This window comes from Mastacembelus armatus, chromosome 8, assembly GCF_900324485.2.
Source record: "Mastacembelus armatus chromosome 8, fMasArm1.2, whole genome shotgun sequence".
Classification (NCBI taxonomy): Eukaryota; Metazoa; Chordata; class Actinopteri; order Synbranchiformes; family Mastacembelidae; genus Mastacembelus; species Mastacembelus armatus.
In genome coordinates this window covers 8,544,736-8,556,755 of record NC_046640.1, presented here as the reverse complement: position 1 = coordinate 8,556,755, position 12,020 = coordinate 8,544,736, and the positions used below count along the sequence as shown (strand labels likewise).

The window sequence follows — 12,020 nt, the reverse complement described above, 5'->3', positions numbered from 1 at the left end:
GAACTCCCGGCCTAATGAAAAGGAGGTAACCTTTTCACAGTGACTCATCAGCTTTATTCCTCTGTAGTTTCCACAACTCTGCACGTCTCCCTTGTTCTTAAAGATGGGCACCAGTACACTTCTCCTCCATTCCTCAGGCATCCTCTCACTCTCCAAGACCTTAAGTAGCCCAGTCAAAAACTCTACTGCCACCTCTCCTAAACACTTCTATACCTCCACAGGTATGTCGTCAGGACCAACTGCCTTTCCACTCTTCATCCTCTTCAATGCCTTCCTCACTTCATCACATTAAAGAAGCTGGGATCATCATCATTTAGTTTTTGAAAAATGTATTTACACGATGAATGAATTATAAAAAAAATAGCTACACATCAATATTCTGTCATTAACTATTTGATAAAATATTTTAGCTTTAATTACTAGATACAAAGTCAGAATCATATTAGTCTTTTCAAATTGTTGATTTAGCACAGGTAAAAATAAGTAAACTAAAAACATGAGGTGTCATTAAATAGAGACCAGTGTGTACTGGATCAGGCTAAACTGGTTGGCGTTTGTTTCTCAGATCATTTATGTGATGCGTAACCCAAAGGACAACATCGTGTCCTATTACCACTTCAGCAGTGTCTGTGCTGACATGGAGACTCCCAAGAGCTTTGAGCACTTTTTGGAGCAGTATTTGACAGGAAACGGTGAGATACCAACCACAAACTGCAGCCTCTTCATGTGAAATATACAGTGGGTACGGAAAGTATTCAGACCCCTTTAAATGTTTCACTCTTTGTGTCATTGCAGCCATTTGCCAAAATCAAATAAGTTCATTTTATTTCTCATTAATGTACACTCAGCACCCCATCTTGACAGAAAAAAACAGAAATGTAGAAATTTTTGCAAATTTATTAAAAACAAAAACTGAAATATCACATGGTCATAAGTATTCAGACCCTTTGCAGTGACACTCATATTTAACTCACATGCTGTCCATTTCTTCTGATCCTCCTTGAGATGGTTCTGCTCCTTCATTGGAGTCCAGCTGTGTTTAATTAAACTGATTGGACTTGATTAGGAAAGGCACACACCTGTCTATATAAGACCTTACAGCTCACAGTGCATGTCAGAGCAAATGAGAATCATGAGGTCGAAGGAACTGCCCAAGGAGCTCAGAGACAGAATTTGGCAAGGCACAGATCTGGCCAAGGTTACAAAAGAATTTCTGCAGCACTCAAGGTTCCTAAGAGCACAGTGGCCTCCATAATCCTCAAATGGAAAAAGTTTGGGGCGACCAGAACTCTTCCTAGACCTGGCCGTCCAGCCAAACTGAGCAATCGTGGGAGAAGAGCCTTGGTGAGAGAGGTAAAGAAGAACCCAAAGATCACTGTGGCTGAGCTCCAGAGATGGAGTAGGGAGATGGGAGAAAGTTCCACAGAGTCAACTATCACTGCAGCCCTCCACCAGTCGGGGCTTTATGGCAGAGTGGGCCGACGGAAGCCTCTCCTCAGTGCAAGACACATGAAAGCCTGCATAGAGTTTGCCAAAAAACACATGAATGACTCCCAGACTATGAGAAATAAGATTCTCAGGTCTGATGAGACCAAGATTGAACTTTTTGGCGTTAATTCTAAGCGGCATATGTGGAGAAAACCAGGCACTGCTCATCACCTGCCCAATACAATCCCTACAGTGAAACATGGTGGTGGGAGCATCATGTTGTGGGGGTGTTTTTCAGCTGCAGGGACAGGACGACTGGTTGCAATTGAAGGAAAGATGAATGCGGCCAAGTACAGAGATATCCTGGAAGAAAACCTCTTCCAGAGTGCTCAGGACCTCAGACTGGGCCGAAGGTTCACCTTTCAACAGGACAATGACCCTAAGCACACAGCTAAAATAACAAAGGAGTGGCTTTCGGAACAACTCTGTGACCGTTCTTGACTGGCCCAGCCAGAGCCCTGACCTAAACCCAATTGAGCATCTCTGGAGAGACCTGAAAATGGCTGTCCACCAACGTTCACCATCCAACCTGACAGAACTGGAGAGGATCTGCAAGGAAGAATGGCAGAGGATCCCCAAATCCAGGTATGAAAAACTTGTTGCATCATTCCCAAGAAGACTCATGGCTGTACTAGCTCAAAAGGGTGCTTCTACTCAATACTGAGCACAGGGTCTGAATACTTATGACCATGTGATATTTTTCTTTTTTAATAAATTTGCAAAAATTTCTACATTTGTTTTTTCTGTCAAGATGGGGTGCTGAGTGTACATTAATGAGAAATAAAATGAACTTTTTTGATTTTGGCAAATGGCTGCAATGACGCAGAGTGAAACATTTAAAGGGGTCTGAATACTTTCCGTACCCACTGTATTGTGCTAAGAGTCAGTTCCTGTCTAGTCAACATGGATTTCCATACAGACATTCAGGCAGTCTACCTACTGGCTGTCTACCTTCAGTCTGTAACAAAGCAGTGGACTGACAGACCCTGTTTCACAGCACTGGCATTGCTAAACATTTGTATGTAAGAAAACTTTGAAAGAGTTAAATCAAATGTTATATTAATAGATATTTCATACAATTGTGCAGTTTCAGGAGGATCCTGGTTTGACCACATCAGGGAGTGGCACACAAAGAAAGAGCAGTACAACATCCTCTTCCTCACCTATGAGGAGATGATTTTGGTAAAGATGTTCTTTCTTCTGGTTCATTTGAAAAAAATCCAATAATGTTTTCATCAGTTTTAGTTATTTTCTGTTGGTCTTCTGCTTCTCCTACAGGACCTGAAGGCAGCAGTGACTAAAATCTGCACTTTCTTAGGGAAAAACCTCAGTGAAGGAGACATTGAGCAAGTTGTAGAAAAATCTACATTTAAAAACATGAAGAAAGACCCAAAAGCAAACTATGAGTTTGTACTTCAAGACAGGATCAGTGGGAACTTCATGCGCAAAGGTAACATAAGAAAACTGCAGCTCCTGTGCAGAATCATATGAGCAGAAATAAAGGGCAGAGTTTCAATTTTGTCATTGCAGGTCAGGTTGGTGACTGGAAGAACATTTTTACTGCTGCTCAGAGTCAGAGAGTGGATCACCTGCTTCAGGAGAAACTTGGTGACCTGTCTCTGAAGTTCATCTGGGAATAAGCAGATCAGCCACAGTACGGTCCGGTGCCTTGCTCAGTCATGAGGTGGACAGGGCGCTGGCTATTCACTCTGCCCACCGACGATTCCTGCGAGCCCTGAGACTTGAACAGAGAACTGGCCCTACTCACAGTTAATGTGTGTTAGTCTGCAAACAGGATCAGTATATTCATCTGTGCCATAGATCTCTATCAGTCAGAAAGAATTTAAAAAACATCGGCAAAACGCCACTGCAGTGGGAGATTTATTACTTTTTAAATTACAAAACATATGAGTAAAACATATTTAAAAATGTTGCCCCAGTGCCTGAAATTATTACTGCATAAGTAAGCAAGAGTCAACTTCACAGGTGTGGGATCTCTACTTTTTTTTTTTTTTTTTAAACAATCTGCTGTAAAACTGTACGGTTGTTTAGTTAATAATATTCAGATCACATGCTTCATAATGAGGAAACATGTCTCAGTGTGTGTCACTGAGTAGAGGTAATTTATTGTTGGTTTCTTGGGTAGACTGTTGCAAATACTATTAATTTGTAACGTTACAGGCCTTATCCAGTCTGTTCTTTAACCAAGAAACTAACTCAAACATCATTCACTGTCTTGCACTTACAGCAGCTGTATGCTGTTACTATCATTCACAAAAACACACACCTGTTAAAATACTTTCTGACTTATTCCTTCTGTCCAAGGAATAAATGAACACACAGAAACAAAGAACACCAATGAAAGAAGCTGGCCAATCTGCTGTCTTTATTAAAGTGAAAAGGAATTGCATTGTGTTTCTATGTGTATGGTGAAGGCTGGTTTGTCACTGGAGCCGACTCCACACTTCAGTTCTCTTCGTCTGGGAGGAGAGAAGATAGAAATTGGTTTTCTAAGATTAATATGGAGACTGTACTAAGACGCATGTTCTCTAGGTTACAATCATAACTTAGGAAACCTGCTTTTTGGACCAGGCTGGATTTTTCAGTTGTAGTTACCTATGTGGTGAGCTCTGTTCACCACGTTGCTGCTAAAGCTCATACCGTCAATGTACATAAATTATAACATCTGACATGAAATGAAAAAAGCAGCAGCCAATTCTCACCTTCTTCCTCCTCATCCTCTTCATCTTCTTCTTCCTCCTCCTCTTCATCAGAGCTGAAGGTCCCATCAGGCAAGCTGTACACCCGAATCACTTGCTGCAGACAAAAGAGTATCAACCCATAAACTCTCTTAACAATTCACAGTTTTCTTCACTTCTGTAATCTTGGTGTGTGAAAGTTGAAGCTGACATCTCACCTTGTTAGGGTCTTTCAGGATGAGGTACTTTCCCTCGTCCAGCTTGCGGCAAATATCGATGACACAGCGGAGGATTCCCCAGGCGTTCTCCATGCTCAGGTTGATCTGGCTGGCGAACTCATTGGGTTTGAACTGCTGGGTGCCCAGGATGACGTGGCGAGCAGAGTCCTTTACATGGTACCGTGACACATACCTGAAGAACATATAGGGAGCCAATGAGTCAACATTTGTCATGTCAGTGTTAACCCTCTGGGGTCGACGCACGCGCAGGCGCGTTTTGACGCATCTTTTTCTGATAAGGCCGAAACAAACTTAAATCACTCCGTCAATTCTGATCGTACAGATAAAAGAAGTATATCATTCAAATCTGTAAAGGGTCTAGTTTTAGTGGTATACCATCATAATAACAACAAAACATTGTGCTTTTTTTAAATAAAGAAAGCCGACAGGGTGCGCTCTCGGACTTTTCTGTCTCTGCCATTTCTCTTCACAGACGCGTAAATAAAACAACCAGAATCTCAGCGAATACTTGGCTCATAAAAATAAGAATTATATGGCTAGAAAGCTTGAAATGTTTTCTTTTGAGTGAAACAATTCAAGTCGAAAACAAATCATCACTTTTTATTTAATCCGTATGAACGTAAGGAGAAGTCAGTTTTTTCCTGTCTCACCTCATTACAGGTAATGCGGTCCCGCCTTGTACACTGTCCACTGTTCACATGTAAATAATCTCAGGTGAACCAGGTAAATATGTGCACACCCCCGAGAAATGACACAAAATATCAAACTTCATCATAGAATTTACTCACTTTTTCTGCTCGTTTGGATGATGGCGCGTTACGCACGTGAAGCGGCGCTCCTTACATTCCACACAGAGACAAATAGTTTAGCTTGTCCTCAGAGTAAAAACACTGATTTTAACTCAAATGAGGATCGTTTGGCTCCTCATTGTGTTGTATTGTGCTGCACTAATCCGTCCCATCTACATTGACTGAAAGGCTCATTATGCGCGCCTTTGTCTGGTCGTTCAGTGCGTCTTTTGTGTTCTCAGGTAAATCACATGACTATTCATCCTCAGACACACCCTCTTGCATATGGCCTTTCTGGACAAAAAGTGTCTTAGAAAATTTAAATCAGTGTATTGTTTACTGTGAATGTGTGAACAAGATGACATTCACAGCACTCTGAAGTAAACACTTTAGCCCACAACATGCTGGTCTCCAAAGTCTTGTGAACCAATGTTCTGTTTGTGTTTTATGGTCTTATTTCAGTGAGTAAAAAATTGTAGTTTTTCACTAGCCATGCATAAACACTTTTTTCTCAAAAACACAGTAATGTATAAACTTGCTGCTCACATATTATTGTAGCCAATTTTGTGCTGATTACAGTGTTATCAGACTTTAGACATTAATGTGTTTAAAAAACACTGAAAAAAGCACAAATGTCAGGACATGTCAAAACAAAAAAAAACCCACTTAATTTCCATCCTGCTCCTCTGTCTCCTATATCTCTCAATAAGGACAGTATAATAAGTCACGTGTGTTCTTTACCCCAGTTTGAGGTACTCTGATCCAGCCAGCATGGCACAGCAGGTCCAGCGGGCCAGTTTATAGCTGTTATTCTTCAGCTCAGTGGCCAGGACAGCTCCTCTCTGAGAGTCCAGCTTCTGACGCCAGTCCACTCCATTACAATACTGATGAGAACAAAAACAAAAAGCTCAATGCAGTTGCAACTGTTCAACTGGCATTAACAGTAAATTTTAACATTTGAACTACCAAACTTTAAAAATAATTACAATAATATAAACAAATATAATTTGTAAACTATAAACTATGTTTCAGTTTTGGTATCCCTTTTTCTATGGCTGGGTATGGTCTAGTTGTGTTAAATACCGTTTTAAATCTGCCAGTCTAATAACTGAAATTCAGCTTCAGGCTTTGAGAAAAAATGCTCAGTTGGCTGAGCATGTTTAGGGTCTAAAATCCTAGTTTACTTAGTTACTAGTTTTCTGATTGCTAAGGTCATGAACAAAACATGCAACTGCATATTGACCTTTAAAACAGACACTTCTGATTGAAAATGAAATTTGTCAAGTACAAAAAACCTAATACTGACCGAAAGAAATAACGACATGCAAATTCTATGTAAATAGTGTGAAAAGTCATTCATGATTTTGCATGACATGACAAACTGAGGACGAACATCACCCACAGCTGAAACCACTAAACCTTTTTCCTGCGCTGCCTTTCCTTACCCTGGAGTCCCACTCGTTGAGGGTCTTGACGTTAATGAAGGACACCTCTCCATTGGCACCGGTCATGACTCCATCATGCTCACAACGGACGATCAGATCGATGTCATCCCCAAGCTTCCAGTGGCGGTACCTGAGACACAAAGACAACACATCAGCCTGAGAATAAACAGCTGTCAATAACATCACTGGGTGCTAGTCCAGCAGCACAGTGGCCCAAGGGTCTTTAAGGCTCTTCAGTGAAGTCATAAATGTGAATTTGTGTGATCTCGTGTTGTTGTTATGGACGACCATGATCCTGGAGGAACAGTCTATTTTCTGTATGCACTGTAGTAACTGTTGAAATAATTAAAACGCTATTTGATGGGGCTTAAAGCTGACCTAAGGTTTGACCATTTGACACAAAAGAATGACATTAATTTAGTGCCTACCTGTAGGCTACAGATGCCACCTCACTCTTATCCATATCCTCCTCCACAAATGGATTGGAGGTAGGAAACTTGTACCGCTCTCCACCCTGTACAAAAGAAGAAACGACATATCCTGATGAAAAAACAAGCAATTTTCAAAACAACCAGTTTGAGGAACACATTAAAATCTCAAAGCCCTAAATGAACATTAACTGCATGGCTGAAGCCACTGGTTAAAGCAAACAATCTGAAATTAAGAAACACTTATTTTGTTTATTGAAGGGTTAGAAAATTGAGCCCACTCATCCCTCTGCTCAACATAAGTACAGTTAACTTTATTTAGCTTTATTATTAGCTTAGCGCTAAGACTGGACACAGACAGAGAAGCAGCTAGTTTGACTCTGGTCAAATGTAACAAAACCATTTACCTGCACCCTTAAAACTCAAGAGTAGATTTTTAAAATATGTTGCTTGATGAATAAGCTGGAGAGAATAAGCTGGAAAGTTTTAAATTATATTTGTGCTCACCATGCGCAAACACTGCTGGCTGAAGTTGTGGTTGATATACGTGGCTTCCATCGCCAGGTTTCGAGGAGAGTTGAAGGAGTTGCCCTCATCTTGTGGTGGCTCGTTGGCCGTCTCGCTCACAGTTAGCAAATCTGAGGAGAACGTTGCAGGTGTTACAGTATTAAAGCAGGTCATTTCACATGTCTCAGCCTGCCTTTATTTGATCCTATAGCCACAACCCCACCTATTGCATTACAAAAATTTGAGAATGTATGGTGAGAGCGATGTTGATGCTTGTAATGAGTGCACACAAATGCCACAAAGCCTCACCAAAGTCAGAGTTGTCTCTCTTGTCGAAAAACAGCTTGTTGCCCACTCTCTGCACAATGATATCCCAGGAGTTGACTGAGCGTGTGCAGCACATCAGGGTGGCTAATATGGCATCAGTGGCAAACACGTTACCCTGGGTCTTAGCCAGCTATAAAAACAAAAAAGGACACTGCTTGTTATTGTGGAGAACGTTATGTATGACGTGTTTACAGAGGGAGCTCATTACGTTTAAAGAGAAAAGGAGAGGGGAAAAAAAAAAAACAAAAACTTTGAACCTTGCGGATGACAGGATCATCGGTGGTAGTGACAGTGTGGAAGATTCTCTTGATGCTTTTCAGCTGCTTTTCGTTGCGAGTGGTGATCCGATCAAAAGCCTTATCGTAGTACTCCAAAGCACCGCAGCACTCGCTGGAGGAGACAGGAAACAAGTTCATCAACCTCTTTACTTCTCCCTGAAACAAGCTCACTGATTGACGGCTAAGAGCAGTTAGGTTTCACTTACATGTCAACAGGGTCAGCCACCTCCATGTATCTCATCTTCATCAGTCTGGGAAAGTCCATCTCCTCCTTCACCTCCCAGTCACTCCTCACCTCCACAGAGGAATCTCTGGGCTTCAGCTGGGCCTTGGTGAACATGAGTAAAATCATAAGACTAGAAACAACTTTCAATAAATTGTGCCTAAGGATTTATGTTTGTGGTATGTATGCAATTTGGGACAAACAGTCCAAAGCCCAAAGATTTTAATTTCTGTATCATATATCACAATGAAAAGCTGTTAACGTTTACACGGGACAGGCTGCAACCAATAAATTGATGGTGTTTCGCTTGAAAACGGACAAATTAGATGCAAATTAATTCTCTGTCAACCAAGTGACAAAGAAGTCACATTTCCAGTACAGTCACAAAATGAATACGGATCAATACCTGGGATTTCTGGTCCCACTTCTGACGGACACCAAACTGCTTTTGGAACTTCTTCTGCAAGCGCATACGATCCCTGAAAAGACAAAAACGTGCTAACCCTTTCACAACATGACCAGCTCTTGGCACAAAACAAAGTGATGAATGCAATCCCGTGGTGATATTCCTCTTATGCGGAGTCTAAAAGAACAAAATCTTTAGTAGAAACTCACCTCTCTTTTTGCTTCGCACTCTTTGGAAGTGTCTGCATATTGAACTGGGTCAGGTTCCTGCGGTCCTTATCCCTACGCAGATTCCTCTGTTGAAACAAACAACATCCTTTTATGCATCCCTATATAGACCTTTTATAACATACAAGACATAAGCATGACAGGGTTTCTGAAGGCTATTTATTTAAGTCACCACATGAAATTTAAGACCGTGCCAAATAAATACAAATCAATACCATTTCCATAGTCAAATCAGTCACAGATCAATATGTGTATATGTTGTTTTCAAAATATATTATAAAATGTGCCTTTCACTGGATAGGCTCCAGCAGATCCCTGTGACCCTAAATAGGAATATGTGGGTATAGATAATGAATGAATGAATGAATATATTATAAAGTCTTTTATTGACATTAATATCACTCACTACTTGCAGCAGGTGCAAGTATGCGTCAGAAAGTGGATTAACCAAGTTCATTTTGAATTTAAATTAAAGTTTTTAGAACTGACATTTGCCCATTAGCTGATGAGCTTTCTAGCTATGATGGCTAACGGCAGAATTAATAATTAGACACTAAAACTCCATAAAAACTGATTATCCTTCTGCTTAGACAGTCCAGCCTAATATGTAGTTTATAGACAGTGTAGTTTTGTAGTTTATACAATGTCAATTGGGAGGCCACACCTACAAATTTCTATAATGCCATGACAGTTATTTGCTCATGCTCATACTGAGGAAATGGCTTATCCAAGCTTCACACACACACACACACACAACACAAAACCCCACCCACACAACGATCCGCCCTATCCATCACACAGCGAGGCCTGCAGATCCAACCTCCCTGACCAGCTGACCAAGAGGAACCACTGTTAAAACTTTTAAGCCACATTCAATGACCTTTTCCACCACCTGCAGGCACACATATGTTCAGTGTTTCTGTGGTCTTAGTCTGTTGTACCTGAGCAAACCTCATGCGGTTCCTCTGGTAGGCCGTCTTTTGCGTCTTGGCAGTGTCCACCAACTGGAAGCTCGTCTCATCCTCCTCATGAAAGTAAGCATACTGACTGCCGCCTCCGAACTGAGAGGAATACTTATCTGAAGACAAAATAAATATAAGCACAAGAAGTCTACTTGAAACAGTGTAGTAATTAGTGTATTTTATTTACCCAGCTATATATATATATATATTTTTTATAAAATAAATGGTGAAAAGCAGCTATGGTTTGATTTGCTGTGAAGTTTCTTTGCGAATCGGGATCAACTTCATAATCAGCTGCCCTAAATTTGTGCATTTCCAAGCTCCCAGTTAGTTTATTTGTTTATTTGAACCTTGAATCAATTTTAATATTCAACTTTACTCCAATAAAGGCATTTGAAGCAAAGAATATAAGAGTATAACCTGCTGATATTAGATTTTTGAGGCATTTAAAAATACATATGTTAGCTTATATTAAAAGACATTCAGACTATTTGGCCTCTTTATTGTCCAGACAAAGTCTAATGATTCAACCATCACTTTATTGGTTTCAGTCACATCTTGTACACTTTTTGAAACACATTAAAGATCGCTATCACTCACTTGTGTATCTCTTGTCTTGATAAGTTGCTCCAGTCCAGTCAGCAACCTGACAGATGGAATGAACACTGTTAGCAAAACTATGGAAAACAAACTCATGACAATCTGTTTTTTTTCCAGTGCTGAACTTTACAAATATGTAATTTGACAAAAAAAAAAACCTTTCCCAGACGGTCTCCTTTGCTGAAAGGCTGGTAGGGCATATCTTTAAACTTCTCTGGGACTGCACATGGACCCCATCCGGACGGGTTGTCCTGGATCACAGGGGCGTGGAATTTCGCCATGACCTGAGGTCAGAGACAACACTTCAGTGACCAAGCAGAAAATCAAAAGTAAGTGAAGGACTCAAGCAAATGATGTCTCAAAGAAGCACAGGGTCTCAGGCAATGATCAGCACTGATTTCTTCAGCAATGCACTAAATCAAATAGGCACTGATCAGCTTGCGCAGTGGGCTAGTCATCACTGACCCCTGAACATCGAACAACAAGCTGGTACAACTCCATATAAATCTTCTGAACTGGGGCTTTGGCTGCAAATAACATTTTTCATTCATGAATAAACACATATTCATTATTTTATACTCATTGCTTAAAATCCTTGTAAAGACTGGGGCTTCTATTGCTAAAGATGCTATTATCCACATTGACTATTAGCACAAATATAAACAGAAGAAGCAGCAACTATTAAAACAGGACTTTAATCCATATAACTGCATGACTTTAATGGACAGAGTTTTATAATTTACTGGGGTGATAACACAAACACTATACTTTAAATCCACATTGTTCAATAATCCAGAAAAGACAAAGACTGATTACAACAGTTTCAGAAATGTGAAGCCTTAATACTGTTATCAGTGTTTTTGTTTCCTCATCCAGACCTCGGTGGTCTATTCCAGTAACAGCTGGCACTACTGGCCAACATCATCGATAATATGAGCACATCCGAAAAGAAATGTATAATAGCCACAGAAATTCGGCAGTTACAGGAAGCTGAGTTACAGGGATCAACCAGAGATGTTACCCAGCAGAAGCACAGCTCATCTGTCTGTTGAATGTTGGGTTATGTAGCGGATTTATTTGCAGATCCACCTTAACTAGCAGCTAACGGTGGCCACTGCTAACGCTAGTCATGTGGCCACGCCAGCAAGGCTAAGCTAACCAGATAGCAGGCTACTAACACGTACACATATGTGTCTTCTGCTGAGCTTACACCACTAATGAAAACAGACAACCTTCATGCGTCTATACGTACTTTGGTGTAATCTTACCGTGAATGAAACGACACCCTATGATAACTTTATATTCGAGATGTCTTCAATCGACGTAAACCACCGACACAACGCCGGGAAGAAAGGAAGTGGTAAACTGCCGTAAAGCTGAAAGTTGCTCCTGCCGTATTTCAA

At 40.7% G+C, this 12,020-nt stretch overlaps 2 protein-coding genes and 1 non-coding gene across 7 annotated transcripts in view; 1 reads left to right on the top strand and 2 right to left on the bottom strand.

Moving 5' to 3' along the window:
• LOC113140992 (amine sulfotransferase-like) overlaps window positions 1-3,745 on the top strand; it is a 29,731-nt gene extending 25,986 nt beyond the window's left edge. For all 5 annotated transcript variants that reach the window (XM_026325155.2, XM_026325152.2, XM_026325153.2 and 2 more), the window contains 4 exons: window positions 566-692; window positions 2,576-2,670; window positions 2,767-2,938; window positions 3,019-3,745. In XM_026325155.2, the coding sequence (XP_026180940.1) occupies window positions 566-692; window positions 2,576-2,670; window positions 2,767-2,938; window positions 3,019-3,128 (504 nt within the window). In that variant the 3' untranslated portion in view covers window positions 3,129-3,745. The remainder of the gene's footprint in view (window positions 1-565; window positions 693-2,575; window positions 2,671-2,766; window positions 2,939-3,018) is intronic.
• Window positions 3,746-3,843: 98 nt separating this feature from the next.
• eif3d (eukaryotic translation initiation factor 3, subunit D) lies at window positions 3,844-12,020 on the bottom strand. Its single transcript, XM_026325148.1, has 16 exons — window positions 11,886-12,020; window positions 10,776-10,901; window positions 10,618-10,663; window positions 9,997-10,133; window positions 9,038-9,123; window positions 8,829-8,901; window positions 8,406-8,527; window positions 8,179-8,311; window positions 7,904-8,051; window positions 7,595-7,725; window positions 7,088-7,173; window positions 6,660-6,789; window positions 5,956-6,098; window positions 4,406-4,598; window positions 4,212-4,305; window positions 3,844-3,968 (listed from the first exon to the last, which is right to left on the bottom strand). The coding sequence occupies exons 2-16, from the start codon at window positions 10,896-10,898 to the stop codon at window positions 3,955-3,957; spliced, it is 1,659 nt and encodes a 552-aa protein (XP_026180933.1). The 5' UTR covers window positions 10,899-10,901; window positions 11,886-12,020; the 3' UTR covers window positions 3,844-3,954.
• On the bottom strand, window positions 10,989-11,084 carry LOC113141722 (small Cajal body-specific RNA 18). Its single transcript, XR_003296798.1, has one exon.